This window comes from Eubalaena glacialis, chromosome 6 (genome assembly GCF_028564815.1).
Source record: "Eubalaena glacialis isolate mEubGla1 chromosome 6, mEubGla1.1.hap2.+ XY, whole genome shotgun sequence".
Lineage (NCBI taxonomy): Eukaryota > Metazoa > Chordata > Mammalia > Artiodactyla > Balaenidae > Eubalaena > Eubalaena glacialis.
This window is the reverse complement of record NC_083721.1, coordinates 66643101-66655780: the sequence shown is the minus strand read 5'-3', so window position 1 is coordinate 66655780 and position 12680 is coordinate 66643101. Positions and strand designations below refer to the sequence as shown.

At 38.8% G+C, this 12680-nt stretch overlaps 1 protein-coding gene across 2 annotated transcripts in view; it reads left to right on the top strand.

The window, feature by feature from the left end:
* The window catches only part of TMEM39A (transmembrane protein 39A), a 29808-nt gene extending 18583 nt beyond the window's left edge, over window positions 1-11225 (top strand). The window contains exons 6-9 of one of the 2 annotated variants that reach the window (XR_009701261.1): window positions 4782-5130; window positions 5910-6097; window positions 7044-7224; window positions 8094-8172. Coding sequence is in view for 1 of the 2 variants with exons in the window: in XM_061193129.1 (XP_061049112.1) it covers window positions 4782-5130; window positions 5910-6097; window positions 8094-8214; window positions 10815-11048 (892 nt within the window). In the remaining variant the exon portion in view is untranslated. Of the gene's footprint in view, window positions 1-4781; window positions 5131-5909; window positions 6098-7043; window positions 7225-8093; window positions 8215-10814 lie in introns of those variants that run through there. The other variant, XM_061193129.1, reaches the window with a different exon arrangement.
* The last annotated feature ends 1455 nt before the right edge of the window (window positions 11226-12680 follow it).

Sequence of the window (12680 nt, the reverse complement as noted above, 5' to 3'; positions counted from 1 at the left end):
GGTTTACACCTTCTTTGGTGGCATTGTCTCATGTCATGCTCGGGATGGATTTTTCTAGCTCCAGGTCACCCTTTTTGGAAACTATCTGCCTCAGTTTGCTCTGCTCTATGCCATAATAAAGACTATTATTTAAGCCCGCTTTCATCTTGGTGTTTGTTCACTGTTGGACTGATGTTGAGAGCCATATTGGACTGTCTGGATGAAGAGGAACAGGTTTTGTGAGTGTTGCAAACTTTGTATACCTCAGTGGGGATAGTATCATGGCAGAGAATAGTGTTCACTCCAGTTGTGGTCTAATTTGCATTGTTGTCCAAGGCCTCCCAGGGTAGACTGCAGGGCTCTGTGGGACTAATGTTGAGTCCTGGATGTCAGAATTTTTGGTGGGTTCAGAGGTCACCCTGAGATGAGGACAGTTGTGAGAACCACCAGTGATTTTGGAGCTGCATGAGAGTGGAAGTCGTGTAGTCCAGGCATGTGATTTTTAGGACCCAGGCAGAGTTCCTGGATAACTCAAGTGGAAACACCTTTCATTGCTCACCAGTCTTCATTGCTACTGCAACAGAATCCCTCCCATGTACAAGGAGAGGTGATGGAGTTAACCTGTGGTTGGCAGAGTTCTACTGAAAAGGAGATTCAGAAAAGAGATTCAGATTTTTATGTGAAGCCAATTTCTATTAAAACTTAATTGAGGGCTTCCCTGGTGGCGCAGTGGTTGAGAATCTGCCTGCCAATGCAGGGGACACGGGTTCGAGCCCTGGTCTGGGAAGATCCCACATGCCGCGGAGCAACTAAGCCCGTGAGCCACAACTACTGAGCCTGCGCGTCTGGAGCCTGTGCTCCGCAACGGGAGAGGCCACGACAGTGTGAGGCCCGCGCACTGCGATGAAGAGTGGCCCCCACTCGCCGCAACTGGAGAAAGCCCTCGCACAGAAACAAAGACCCAACACAGCCAAAAATAAATAAAATAAATTAAAAAAAAAAAACTTAATTGAGCTGTATAGTTGGTATGCATTGAAATGAACATACCTAAAATGTACAACTTGGTAGGTTTTAATACTTGTAAAGCCACGGATCCATCATCATAATAACAAACATACAACACCAATATCTACCTTCTGACGTGTCTCCCAGGACTCGCAGGCAACTGCAGTTGATTTACTTTTTTTCCCACTCAATTAGTGTTTTCTAGACTGTTAATATCATTGGCATCTTAATGTTTACTTTTGTATTTGTCTTTTTCTTTCATGATGCATAATTATTTTGAGAATCATCTAAGTTGCAGGTGTGAGTAGTTCATTTTCTTCCTGAAAAATAACCGAAGGGGTTTTGTGGTTTGTTTCCAGTTTGGCCACCACAGATAAACTAACTGTGAACATGTGCATAAAAGTCTTCATATGAATATATGGCTTCATATTCTAAAATGAATAACCGTACCCTTATGCATTCCCGTCAACAGTATGGAAGCATTCCAGTTCCCCTGTAGTCCTCACCAGTATTTGATTGGTATGGTCAGTAGTTAAAATATTGCCTGTTTTAAAGTGTGTAGAGGTATCTCACTATAGTCTGATTGCATTTCCCTAATGATTCATAATGTTGAACATTTTTATTGTGTTCATTTGTCAGGTGTATGTCTTCTTTGATAAAATGCCTGTTCTTTTAAAATTTATTTATTTATTTTATTTTTGGCTGTGTTGGGTCTTCGTTTCTGTGCGAGGGCTTTCTCCAGTTGCGGCAAGCGGGGGCCACTCTTCATCGCGGTGCGCGGGCCTCTCACTATCGCGGCCTCTCTTGTTGCGGAGCACAGGCTCCAGACGCGCAGGCTCAGTAGTTATGGCCTAGTTGCTCCGCGGCATGTGGGATCTTCCCAGACCAGGGCTCGAACCCGTGTCCCCTGCATTGGCAGGCAGATTCTCAACCACTGCACCACCAGGGAAGCCCATGTTCTTTTATTTATAACTGAGAAGACAAAAGAAATGTGTTGGAACTTCACTTTTCTTCAGTGACTTTGCTGGGTGGAATAAATGTTTCTGCTATTCACACACACAAAAAATTCTGTTGCTATGGAAGAAACAGGAGAACAGTAGCTATTGGCAGACAATTAGCAATCTTTGCCATAGATAAAGACAGATTAAGTGGTTAAAAAATTTTCCCATGGTTAGACAATTAATGAGAAAGACTCAAGTCTTTTTGATTCAGAGCCCTTGTCTTAACCATTACTCTAAATTCAGTAGTTTTCAAAATGTGGTTCCCAGAACAGCAGCATCAGTATCACCTGGAAATTTGTTAGAAATAGAAATTCTCAGAATCTACCCCAAACTGAAGCAGAAACTCTAGAAAGTATGGCTCAGGATTTGTCTTTTAACAAGCCTGCTAGATGATTCTGATGCTAGCTCAAGTTTGAGAATCATTGCTCTATACTGTTTATGGTGCTGCAGTGTAAGCATGAACTTATATGGGTAGCGACAGTATAAAATAAAGACATACTCAGAGATTGTGTGGCCAAGGATGGCAGGAAGAGTCTTTCTATTGGTTGTACTCTGTTTCTAATTAAATTCCTTAAACAATTACTTAAGACACCCATCAACTCAGTTCATACAGAGTGAATTTTCTTTGTTATAAACATTATTTTTCATGATTCAGTTTTCTTATAAGGTGTATATTTTACATCAATTGTTTCTGTATTTCTAGATTAATATTTCAGCTGTTTGAGTTGGAAACAAATGATTTAGTTATTCTATTTATCAACAATAGCTGGTTGAATCATTTAGAAGGTTAACCCTATCTAACTTGAAAGGCTTATGATGGATATATTGAGGAATATTTTGGCCAGACTGAAGAGGATTACCATCATCAAATGGCTAGCAAACATTTTCATTTTTTTAGATATGTAAATAAGCTTTCTTATTCTTGGAGGCTCTCCACACCCCTATAAAACAATGAAATAAGCATGTAATTTAAACAAATTTTATGTCTAAATATTTACTAACCCTCTTTAAAATTCATGAATCATTTTCTTTACCTTACAAAGCTCTCCATGCTCTAAGCCTTTGATGTTACCCTGTATCAGTTATCTGTTGACATATGATGCTGTAATGAACATCCACAGAGCCATGGTAGCATACCACACTATGTATTTACTGTGTATGTGTTGGGATCAGCTGGAAGTCAGGAGACTCTCCTGATCTTACCTGGGTTCAGTCACATATGCGGGATTGACCGGCTGTCAGTTTAGGCAACTAGGACAGCTAAGCTCTGCTCCATGAGTCTCTGCTCCATGCTCTCTCTCTCATGCTCTGGCAGGCTAGCCTGGACATGGTCACATGAAATTGACAGAGTGGCAAGCTCATTTCAAGCTTATGATCCTAGCATGATACTTCTGCATTTACCCCCTCCCATCCTACAACTCCAGGGCACATTCACAGTGGATCCCAGAGCTGCTGCTAACCATCCTCTTAACTTAGCAAGAAGCTCATCCTTTCTCCCTCTATAGAGAACTATGAACAAGTGACGTTTGTTAATTTTTTTAAAATAAAATTTATAACTAAATAAGATGTCTTTTTATTTGCTATTTTTAATATCTAAATTTATGTCAATGAAATGACCATTTTATTTATTGGGTTGGCCAAAAAGTTCATTCTGGTTTTTCGCAAGATGGCACGGAAAAATGCGAACGAACTTTCTGGCCAACCCAATACAATACGTACCTATACATACCTATGTTACAATGTGGAAGTTACTTAATGAGGACTTGGGGAAGTGTTTAAAATTTTTTTAAGGAACCAAAGTTGGAGCAACTATAAGAAGTTATGAAAAGTCTCACAAATTTTCAGTCCTTTAGCCAAGTAATTTTACCTGTAAAAATTTACTTATTGTACTTTTAGAATTGTTTTCATTAATCCTTCAAGTGTTTATTTAGTGCCTAGTATGTTTCAGCCACTATTCTAAGCATCAAGGATATAGCAGTGAACTAATAAGCAGACTAAAATCTCTGGTTCTTGGAGCTTACATTGTAGTGAGGGGAGGATAGACCAAAGGGAAAAAACCCAAAATAAAAAACATGTAAAATATATGGAGTGGTAAGATCAGTGGAGAAAAATAACCGGGCAAGAGGAACTAGGAGTGCCTGTGGAAGTATGGTGGGTGATGTGGTGGGGGGGGTGCGCTGGGGAGCCCCCTCACTAAGAAGAGGAAACTTGAAGGGCAAGCCATTCAAAAAATACCAGATGTACGCAAAAATCTGTGTGGGAAGTTACTTATCCCAATGGTATTTATGGTAGTGGAAAGTAAGAAACAGCCTGAGTTTCTAACAAGAGAGAAATAGGTAAGTTATGGTATAGCTACACGCGAATACTATAGTACCTTTTAGAATTGTTGCAGAAAAATATTTAACGACGTGAGAAAAAGCTCAATATATACATGCTACATAATCACATACCCAAAGTTAAAACAGCAGTATACAAAACAGTTTATACTGTATGAGGCTAAACATATAAAAGAAAAAATATAAAGTCTGTGCACCCAACTGTAAAAATTATAAAAATGATTATTTCCGGGTAATTTCTATTGTCGTGATTTTTTGTAGTTTCCTATTCTACAGTGAATATATATTGCCTTTGTGGGAAGAAATTAAAGAGCTTCCCAGATAATGAATTTACCGTCAGCAAAGTCCCCATTATACTACGTTCACTCTGATGAATCATGACTATTTTACTAACACAGTTATATGATCTGATCTTAGGTGGCTTCTGTGGTCTCATTTTCATACTCCCTTTTTTCTACAGGTTTGGTGTTTATGTTCCTCTCTGCTGTTTCCACCAAGATAGTAGAGCTCATCTTCTTCTTGCAGACTATAACTACATGGTTCAGCACCAGGCGGTAGAGGAAGGTGCCTCGACTGTGGGTGGCTTGGCCAAGTCCAAAGACTTCCTCTCCTTATTGCTGGAGTCTCTAAAAGAACAGTTTAATAATGCCACACCCATCCCCAGCCACAGCTGCCCCCTGTCTCCAGACCTCATTCGCAATGAAGTAGAATGTCTGAAAGCAGATTTCAACCACAGAATCAAGGAAGTTCTCTTCAACTCTCTCTTCAGTGCCTACTATGTTGCATTTCTCCCCCTGTGTTTTGTGAAGGTAAGTGGTTACTTGCTTTTATGTGCTTCCTGGATTTGTGTGTGAATGACATAAACTGGGTATTTCTTATTTAATCCCCCTTTTCTCTGTCTCCCCTTTGGCAGCCTGGATGGTGGAGTTCGGCTGCATCTGGAGTGCACCAATACCTGGTTGGTGGATAGATATTTCCATATCTGTGATGCACCCGTGGTGGTCCCCTCTTTTTTTCTTTTCTTTTCTTTCTTCTTTTTTTTTTTAAGATTTTTTTTTTCCCCCCAGTTTCTGGGGAGAATAAACTTGTACTTAGAATCCATATGTGGTAGCTTAAGAGGACTGAGGTTTCAGTAAAATTCAGCCTACCGTGGTTGATCTTAACATGGTTATCAGGAGTTTCCTTGAATTTAATCTAACCTTTAAACTTTACTTTAGTAGAAAAGAAAAATGGTCTGGATGTCACTTGGGCCCAAAATCTTTTGGGTCATTTTAGTGCCCTTCCTTCACCCATTGAGAAGCATATCTGCAGCTGGAGTGGTCATTCACAGAGAGCATTCACTTCTAGAAAGGAAGCACTTAAAGTATAATTTCCTCTCCCTCCCAACCCTAACTCATACAGCCAGAAAGTCAGGTTGAAGGATTTTGGAGGACTCTGCTCTTGAACTTTCTGCGCAGACAGGAGGACAACAAATGCATGTGTGACTCAGAGTGGCATTTGTCTGCAGGGCGTATATGTACACGCACCCATCCCTGCCTTCTTGCTCACCAGTACATGGATCATTTCTCTCTCTTCTGATCTCTTCCAGAGTACCCAGTACTATGACATGCGCTGGTCATGTGAGCACCTCATTATGGTGTGGATCAATGCTTTTGTCATGCTCACCACACAACTGCTGCCATCCAAATACTGTGATTTGCTACATAAATCAGCTGCTCACCTGGGCAAGTGGCAGAAGCTTGAACATGGGTCCTACAGCAATGCTCCACAGCACATGTAAGTAGGTTAGAGGATAAAACCATTTAACACCTTTTTACATGCTGCTGATCATGTTTATTTGCTTTGTATGTCATTCTTGTTCTTGGCTTTGAACACTTAATTTTTAGTTTTTGTCTACGTGGGTGCTTATCATCCCTCTAAACTGAACGCAGGGGACATTAACTCATTTCCACCACCATCCCCAGTCCCTCCTTAAATGCCTCCTACCTTTCAACTACCCAGTCACTCTAGAACGTGTAATTTATTTCCCAAGCTATAATCTTGGAGTTTTCTTTCAGTCCTAACCCTTTGCCCAAATTCAAAGAGTCATGACATATTTTTAATTTTCTTTAGACAACTGTGAGATTCATCTTCTCATCTTCATTGCCACAGCTGAATAGCTGCAAGCTAATTGTCTTATACTTAGGCAGCTGGAATTTGCTTCTCTCATCTTTTCTTTCTAATAAATGTAAATTTGTTCTAGTAGTGATTTTCCTAGCCCGCATTTTAATTTATTTATTTATTTTTGCTTTTTGGGTTTTTTGTTTGTTTTGTTGTTGTTGTTTTAGCCTGCATCTTTGTGTTTTTCTTTTCTTCCTAAACTCACTAATGAATGTTGCCCCGCTTTTCCTAAATTTAAGTGAAAACTGTCCCTAAGTGAGTTCTTTCTGAGTATTCCTCTCATTGTCTCATTGTGTCCCCCTATTAGTCATTTCTCTGCATGGTCCCTGTGGTCCAGAATGACTGACGTTAGAACCCTTTTATTCACTTGCTTCTGAGCCTTTCATCATGCCTCTCTCTCAGACCTGGACCATCTTCATCTTCCTTTTATAATTTGAACATTTCACAAATTTCGTCACCTAGAAATTCTTTCCTAATTAAGTGGGACAGATTGAGGTGACATTCCCTTCCCCCTCCCCCTCAGAGTGCTCCCTTCAATTATTTGCCTTGATGTCTGATACAGATTAGCACAGGCCTTCAAGCCCAGGAACTGAAAGAGATTGGGCCAGGCTGAAAAGAAACCCGACTGTGGGCAAAGGACAAATTTCAATAAAAATTGAAAATACAATCCACAGTACTAGTACTGTACATCTTCAGGCTCCTGATGGCACATGGCCATGAGGTGTATCATCACTTTAATGCTGGTAAGTGTGAGCAAGGCCGATGGAACATTTTCTGAACTGGGAAAGCTTCAGGGTGCTAGAATTTTTTTTTTCTTTAACATATTTAAAATGCTGTCCCAGTTCTTACCCTAGGAAACTAACCTTTCCAAAATCAGGAAGAGATGAATTAACTTAGATTTTTTAAAAAAAAGCTTAACCTGAAGATCCCCATCCCCACCCCAACTCCATTACGTTGGTGCTGGAAAGAATGAAGCTTCTTCCATAACTTCTTTTTCCTAGAGAAACCTCTATAAAAAAAACCCAAGGAAGTGGTAAAAAGAAAAGTCTGTGTGTCGGTACCTTGTGTGTCTCTGTGTTCTTCTGTATAGCTTCTCACATATATGAAGCATTTGAAGTGTGTGATAAATGAATAGATTTTCTGTAGCTTTTTGGGATGTAATTCTGCAGTAAATGTCATGCTAGTTTGTTAATGTGTGAATTTCTCCACTACTCTTATTACCATCCACTCTCTCTTCTTGTTTGTTCCCTCTAGTATTTCCACCAATAGACTCTGCTCACTTGGGATTGAGGTGACAGTCCACCTGCTTACACTGGATTTTCTGGCTCATAGATGCCTTTCTTACACATTTATTTCTGCTTGTTCTCCTAAGCCTCTTAAGTCCTTCGACACTGAGTTAACTTTGCAGTTTCTCTCTACTATATAGCAATGAAGTTATAATAAATCCTTTTTGACTGCTTCCAGTTTGACCATGGAATTACTGTATTTTCAGAATTCAGGCAGACGAAGCCTTGAATACTTAATCCTTCCCATAGAAATATAGCTGGCCTTGCCAGACACTGTCTTATCTGTAATTGCCAATAGGCTAACATTGCATTTCTTTCTCCCTTAGTTGGTCAGAAAATACAATATGGCCTCAAGGGGTGCTGGTGCGACACAGCAGGTGCTTATATAGAGCCATGGGGCCTTACAACGTGGCGGTGCCTTCAGACGTATCCCATGCCCGCTTTTATGCAAGTACCGCTTATTTCTTTTCAAACATAAGCTTAGGAGTAAGTGTTAGGAGGTTACTCTGTGTGTAAGCATCTAGCACAGTGTGTAGCACATACTAGGAAATTAAGACAGGGTAATTATTTTACTACTATAATGGCCTCTGTCCTTTGGAAATATCTTCTGAAAGGCAGATTGAAGGTGAAATACCTATATCTCAACTTTAATAGCTTGACTGGTTTCTCTAGTTACATTGGAATTTGTTGAGTCTAGTATTACTTGAAACAAGTACACAATTATTTAAGACTTCCATTTTTTCATCTTACAACTTTTATTTGTAATAGTTTGGTTTAGTGGTGTCCTTATTATAATATATCTGTGTATCCTTAAGCAATATTTAATATAGTAATAATGTGATGGTTTTATTTTTTGGTATTTGTCATATATATCATCTCCTTAAAATACTTTGACTTCCCCTTTGAAACTCAGGCAAATGCCATGATCTGTGGCCTTTTACCTTCTCTTGGATTAAAAGGAAAAAAGGCTTAAAAGTTTAAAAGGAAAAAGCAGTAGACACCCACTAAATCCAGCTTCTGTTCCATTTGAATTTACACCTTGGGTTATGTTCTATTTGATCTTTCACTTTTCCAGAAATTCTGGCTCTAGGAGGCAAATGTATTTACTTATAAGAGAAAGGCCAGCTGATTAATGGGAGTGGGGAAAAGAAGGTACATGCAGGGAACTGTTTTTAGTAAAAATGTACATAGTGCAGTGCATTGCCTTTGAATGGAGATCATATTCTGAAAAAGAATTGGAGATTTTATTTATTTATTTATTTTTTAGATACTTGAATCCCTTTCTCCCTCCCATCCCTCCCTCCATCCCTCCCAGTTCCTTATGAGGGTACTTGGATTTTCTGGTTCTTCGGGTGTTTGCAACTAAGAGCCTTTTAATTAAATACTGGAAACTTGCATCAGGGCAGGATGCTTATAAATAACATGGTAGGGGAGGGTGGGGCAAGGTGAAAGGCCTTTGAATGAGGGAAATACCATAATCTCCTAGACTCCTGTGGGATTGCCTTAAGATGAAGGAGTGGACTTAGGTTACAACTACATAAGCATTTGGTTTCTACACAGAATATTTAAATTCAGCCAGCTGAGTTCCACAGGCCATTAAGGACATCTGTTGGCTCTTGCAGTCCCCTGGAAACCTACAGTAACTAGATAGTTTATTAAAATTTTCTGCTTGAAATATAACTATTTTCCTTGCTAGTGTTGGACAGCTGAAGAATCAGGTGGAATCCATAGAAGAAAGATTAAGGAAATTAACTTATTACTGATTTTGCGTGACCAAAGTAAATCAGTGCTTCTCAAAGTGGTGGTTGGGTCACTTAGAGTCAGAATCTCTGAAGGATCCTAGGAATTTGCAGCATTTGCATATTTGGAAATGATTCTTAGGCACACTGTTTAAGAACACTCACTTAAAATGTGCCTATTACCTGTAGCTCTGGCTGTCCTCACATTTTTACTCATTCAGTTTATAGCTTACCTGCACATTTAATTGTAATTGTTATAATTGCCACAGAATCTGAAATTGCCTAATTTTTTTTTTTTTAGAATGTTAAACTGAGCCAATTTTATACAAGATATTACTGGAGATCATGTAATAAAACCCAGGTTAAACATGTTCTTCCTTCCGCAGAAGGATCCTGAGAACCCAGTTACCTTTCAGAGCTGTCATGATGATTTGGTTTTATTCTCAGATTCAAGTCCTGAGGTCTAAATTATTCTTTTAGATCTGACATACTACCATTACCACAGTTTGCAATCTTTGACCTCTATCTTCCTATTCATAATACATTTTTATTAGTCAACCAGGATTTAGCCTCTTAGACTGAAGATTTGGTGGGAATGAAAACAGGTCTGTTTTTAGCCAAACTCTAATTCTGACTAATTTTTCCTTCCTTCCTCATTGTTCTGTCTTTGTTCACCCTACTTTTCAATATCCAGAAAAACTGAACAAAATAAAAGAGACCGCATGGTGGGTAACAGTTTAAGAAAAAAATTAAGAAATTATTGATATTTCAACTTATATTACCACTGCCCCCTGCAGACTTGTCTAGTGTAGGTGTTTATATCTTAGACCAGCCCACAAACTAACAATGATTTTTGTATTTTTAAGCAGTTACATTTTAAGTGGTTATGAGTTACCTATATATAATATCCTCAATTTTTGTCTCTTGACTTGGGAGTCTAAAATATTTCCCATTTGGTCCTTTATCCAGCCCCTGTCTTAGATAAATAAATATACTTTTGGTTATCTCAAATAAAATATATACCTAAGATAAAATCTAGGAAAAATTTTTGAGGCAGAGTTCTTTTGGATATAATCCCTTTTCATGTCTCAGGGGCGTTGAAATAAAATGTATTTCATTATTCCTTGAGCAAAAAAGAAAGGGTTTGGGTCTCTATAGCAAGAAATAGCCTGATTGATATTCAATAAGCAGATCTGCTTGTTAGTGCACATAGGAGCCTGTAAATATGAAATGATTTTAGAAGAAAAATGTGAGAATAACTGCAGTCTTTTCTATGAAATAACATTTTGCTTTTTAACTTCCTTACAGTTCCTGTTTCATCGTCCATTAAGGCTGTTAAATCTGCTTATCCTTATTGAGGGCAGTGTTGTCTTCTACCAGCTCTATTCCTTGCTGCGGTCGGAGAAGTGGAACCATACACTTTCCATGGCTCTCATCCTCTTCTGCAACTACTATGTTTTATTTAAGCTCCTCCGGGACAGAATAGTATTAGGCAGGGCATACTCCTATCCACTCAATAATTATGAACTCAAGGCAAACTAAGCTGCCTCTCAACAATGAGGGAGAACTCAGATAAAAATATTTTCATACGTTCTATTTTTTTCTTGCGATTTTTATAAATATTTAAGATATTTTATATTTTGTATACTATTATGTTTTGAAAGGTGGGAAGGGCAAGGGACATTAAATGTATCCATAAACAAGATGATGTGATCTTTCATGTGTTAGTATATTTGAATAATATACAGAGGAGAGGTGTGCCTCTCCAGTAAAGAGATTGATTTGTTTGTATGGCTCTGGAATAACTCATTCACTTATGAACACATCTCATATATCACTTGACACAGTACCTTTTGTGTGTCTGCTTTCCTTCCAGTCTTTCTCATTATCTTTAGTCCTTAGCTGGCCTTATTGCTACAGAAAGAGAGAGATCAGTGGAGTTGCCTGACAGCACTCATTGTCTTTTTTTTTTTTTTTTGACTGGCAGATAGTATTGGAATGCATGGGGCAAAAGTGGGTTTTCGTCCTGGTGGGGTTCTCTTTGCTGCTGCCTACTGGGAGGAAGCATTTCTAAGGTAGGAACTCAGCGTTCTATCTGCCGTATGACATTTAAATATACTTTTGTGTAAGCTCTTACCCTGAAACAGGATATTGTTCTCATTTTCCCTGTTCTTTCACTTCTTTTACTTGTAAAGATTTTCCTTTTATTGTTAGCTGTTTTGAAAGAATACTTTTTAGGACAGAACAGAGTGCCCAAACTTATGAAGGAGCTGGTGTGTGATTAGATCAGTGGGAGAAGATGAGCACAGATCCCCTGGGCTGGGGTCTGGGCAGGTTGAAGACACCAAGTAACTGGAGGAATGGATGCAGTCTAGCAGCAACCCTCCTACAGTGGCATGTTTAGAGTTACAAGCAGAAGTGAAATATGAGAATTTACTTTTTTGTCCTCAGGTAGTTTGATCTGTGTGTGTTTTTAATTTCGTACTCCAGAACCTTCAAGTCTGTTTCAGTCCATTTTCTTGAGAGGTGATATACTTAGTCAGTTCATGTCACTAGTCATCTAAATTTCTGAGGCCTTGTCTTGAGAGCCTGAAATATATTCTCATGTGTTTTCTGTGCTCACTTTGGCTTTTTTACACTGAAACACAATATGGCTTATGAAGTAAAAAAAAAAAAATCACGTAATTCATAAACTGGCTCTGAAAACAGTTCTTGCAGAAGAGTTCCCAACAGGTTTTCAGCAAAGGCAGCATTGTGAGGAGTAGGTGTGTGTACAGCTACCCAAGGTGACTGCTATGTGTAACCATTGTTTCCTTAAATATTTTGATGGATACACTTTTTTTTTTTTAAGTTACATTATTTGGCAGTCAATCCGAGTGTATTCAGTCATTCAACAAATACGTGTTGACCACCAGGCACTACTTTATGCACTGGGGATATAGCAGTGAGTGAGAAAAGCAAAGGCCCTACCTCACAGAGCTTACCATGTGGGGGGCGGGGGGGTGCAAAATATGCTGTAAACAAACATATATAATTTAATGTCTCCTGATAGTAGCAATAGGTGTGGTAAAGCAAAAATTAAAAACAGAGCAAGGAAATAGAAAGTGCTAGGAATGGCATTGCTAGAAGGCATCTTTTTTTTTTTTAAATAAATTTATTTATTTATTTATTTAT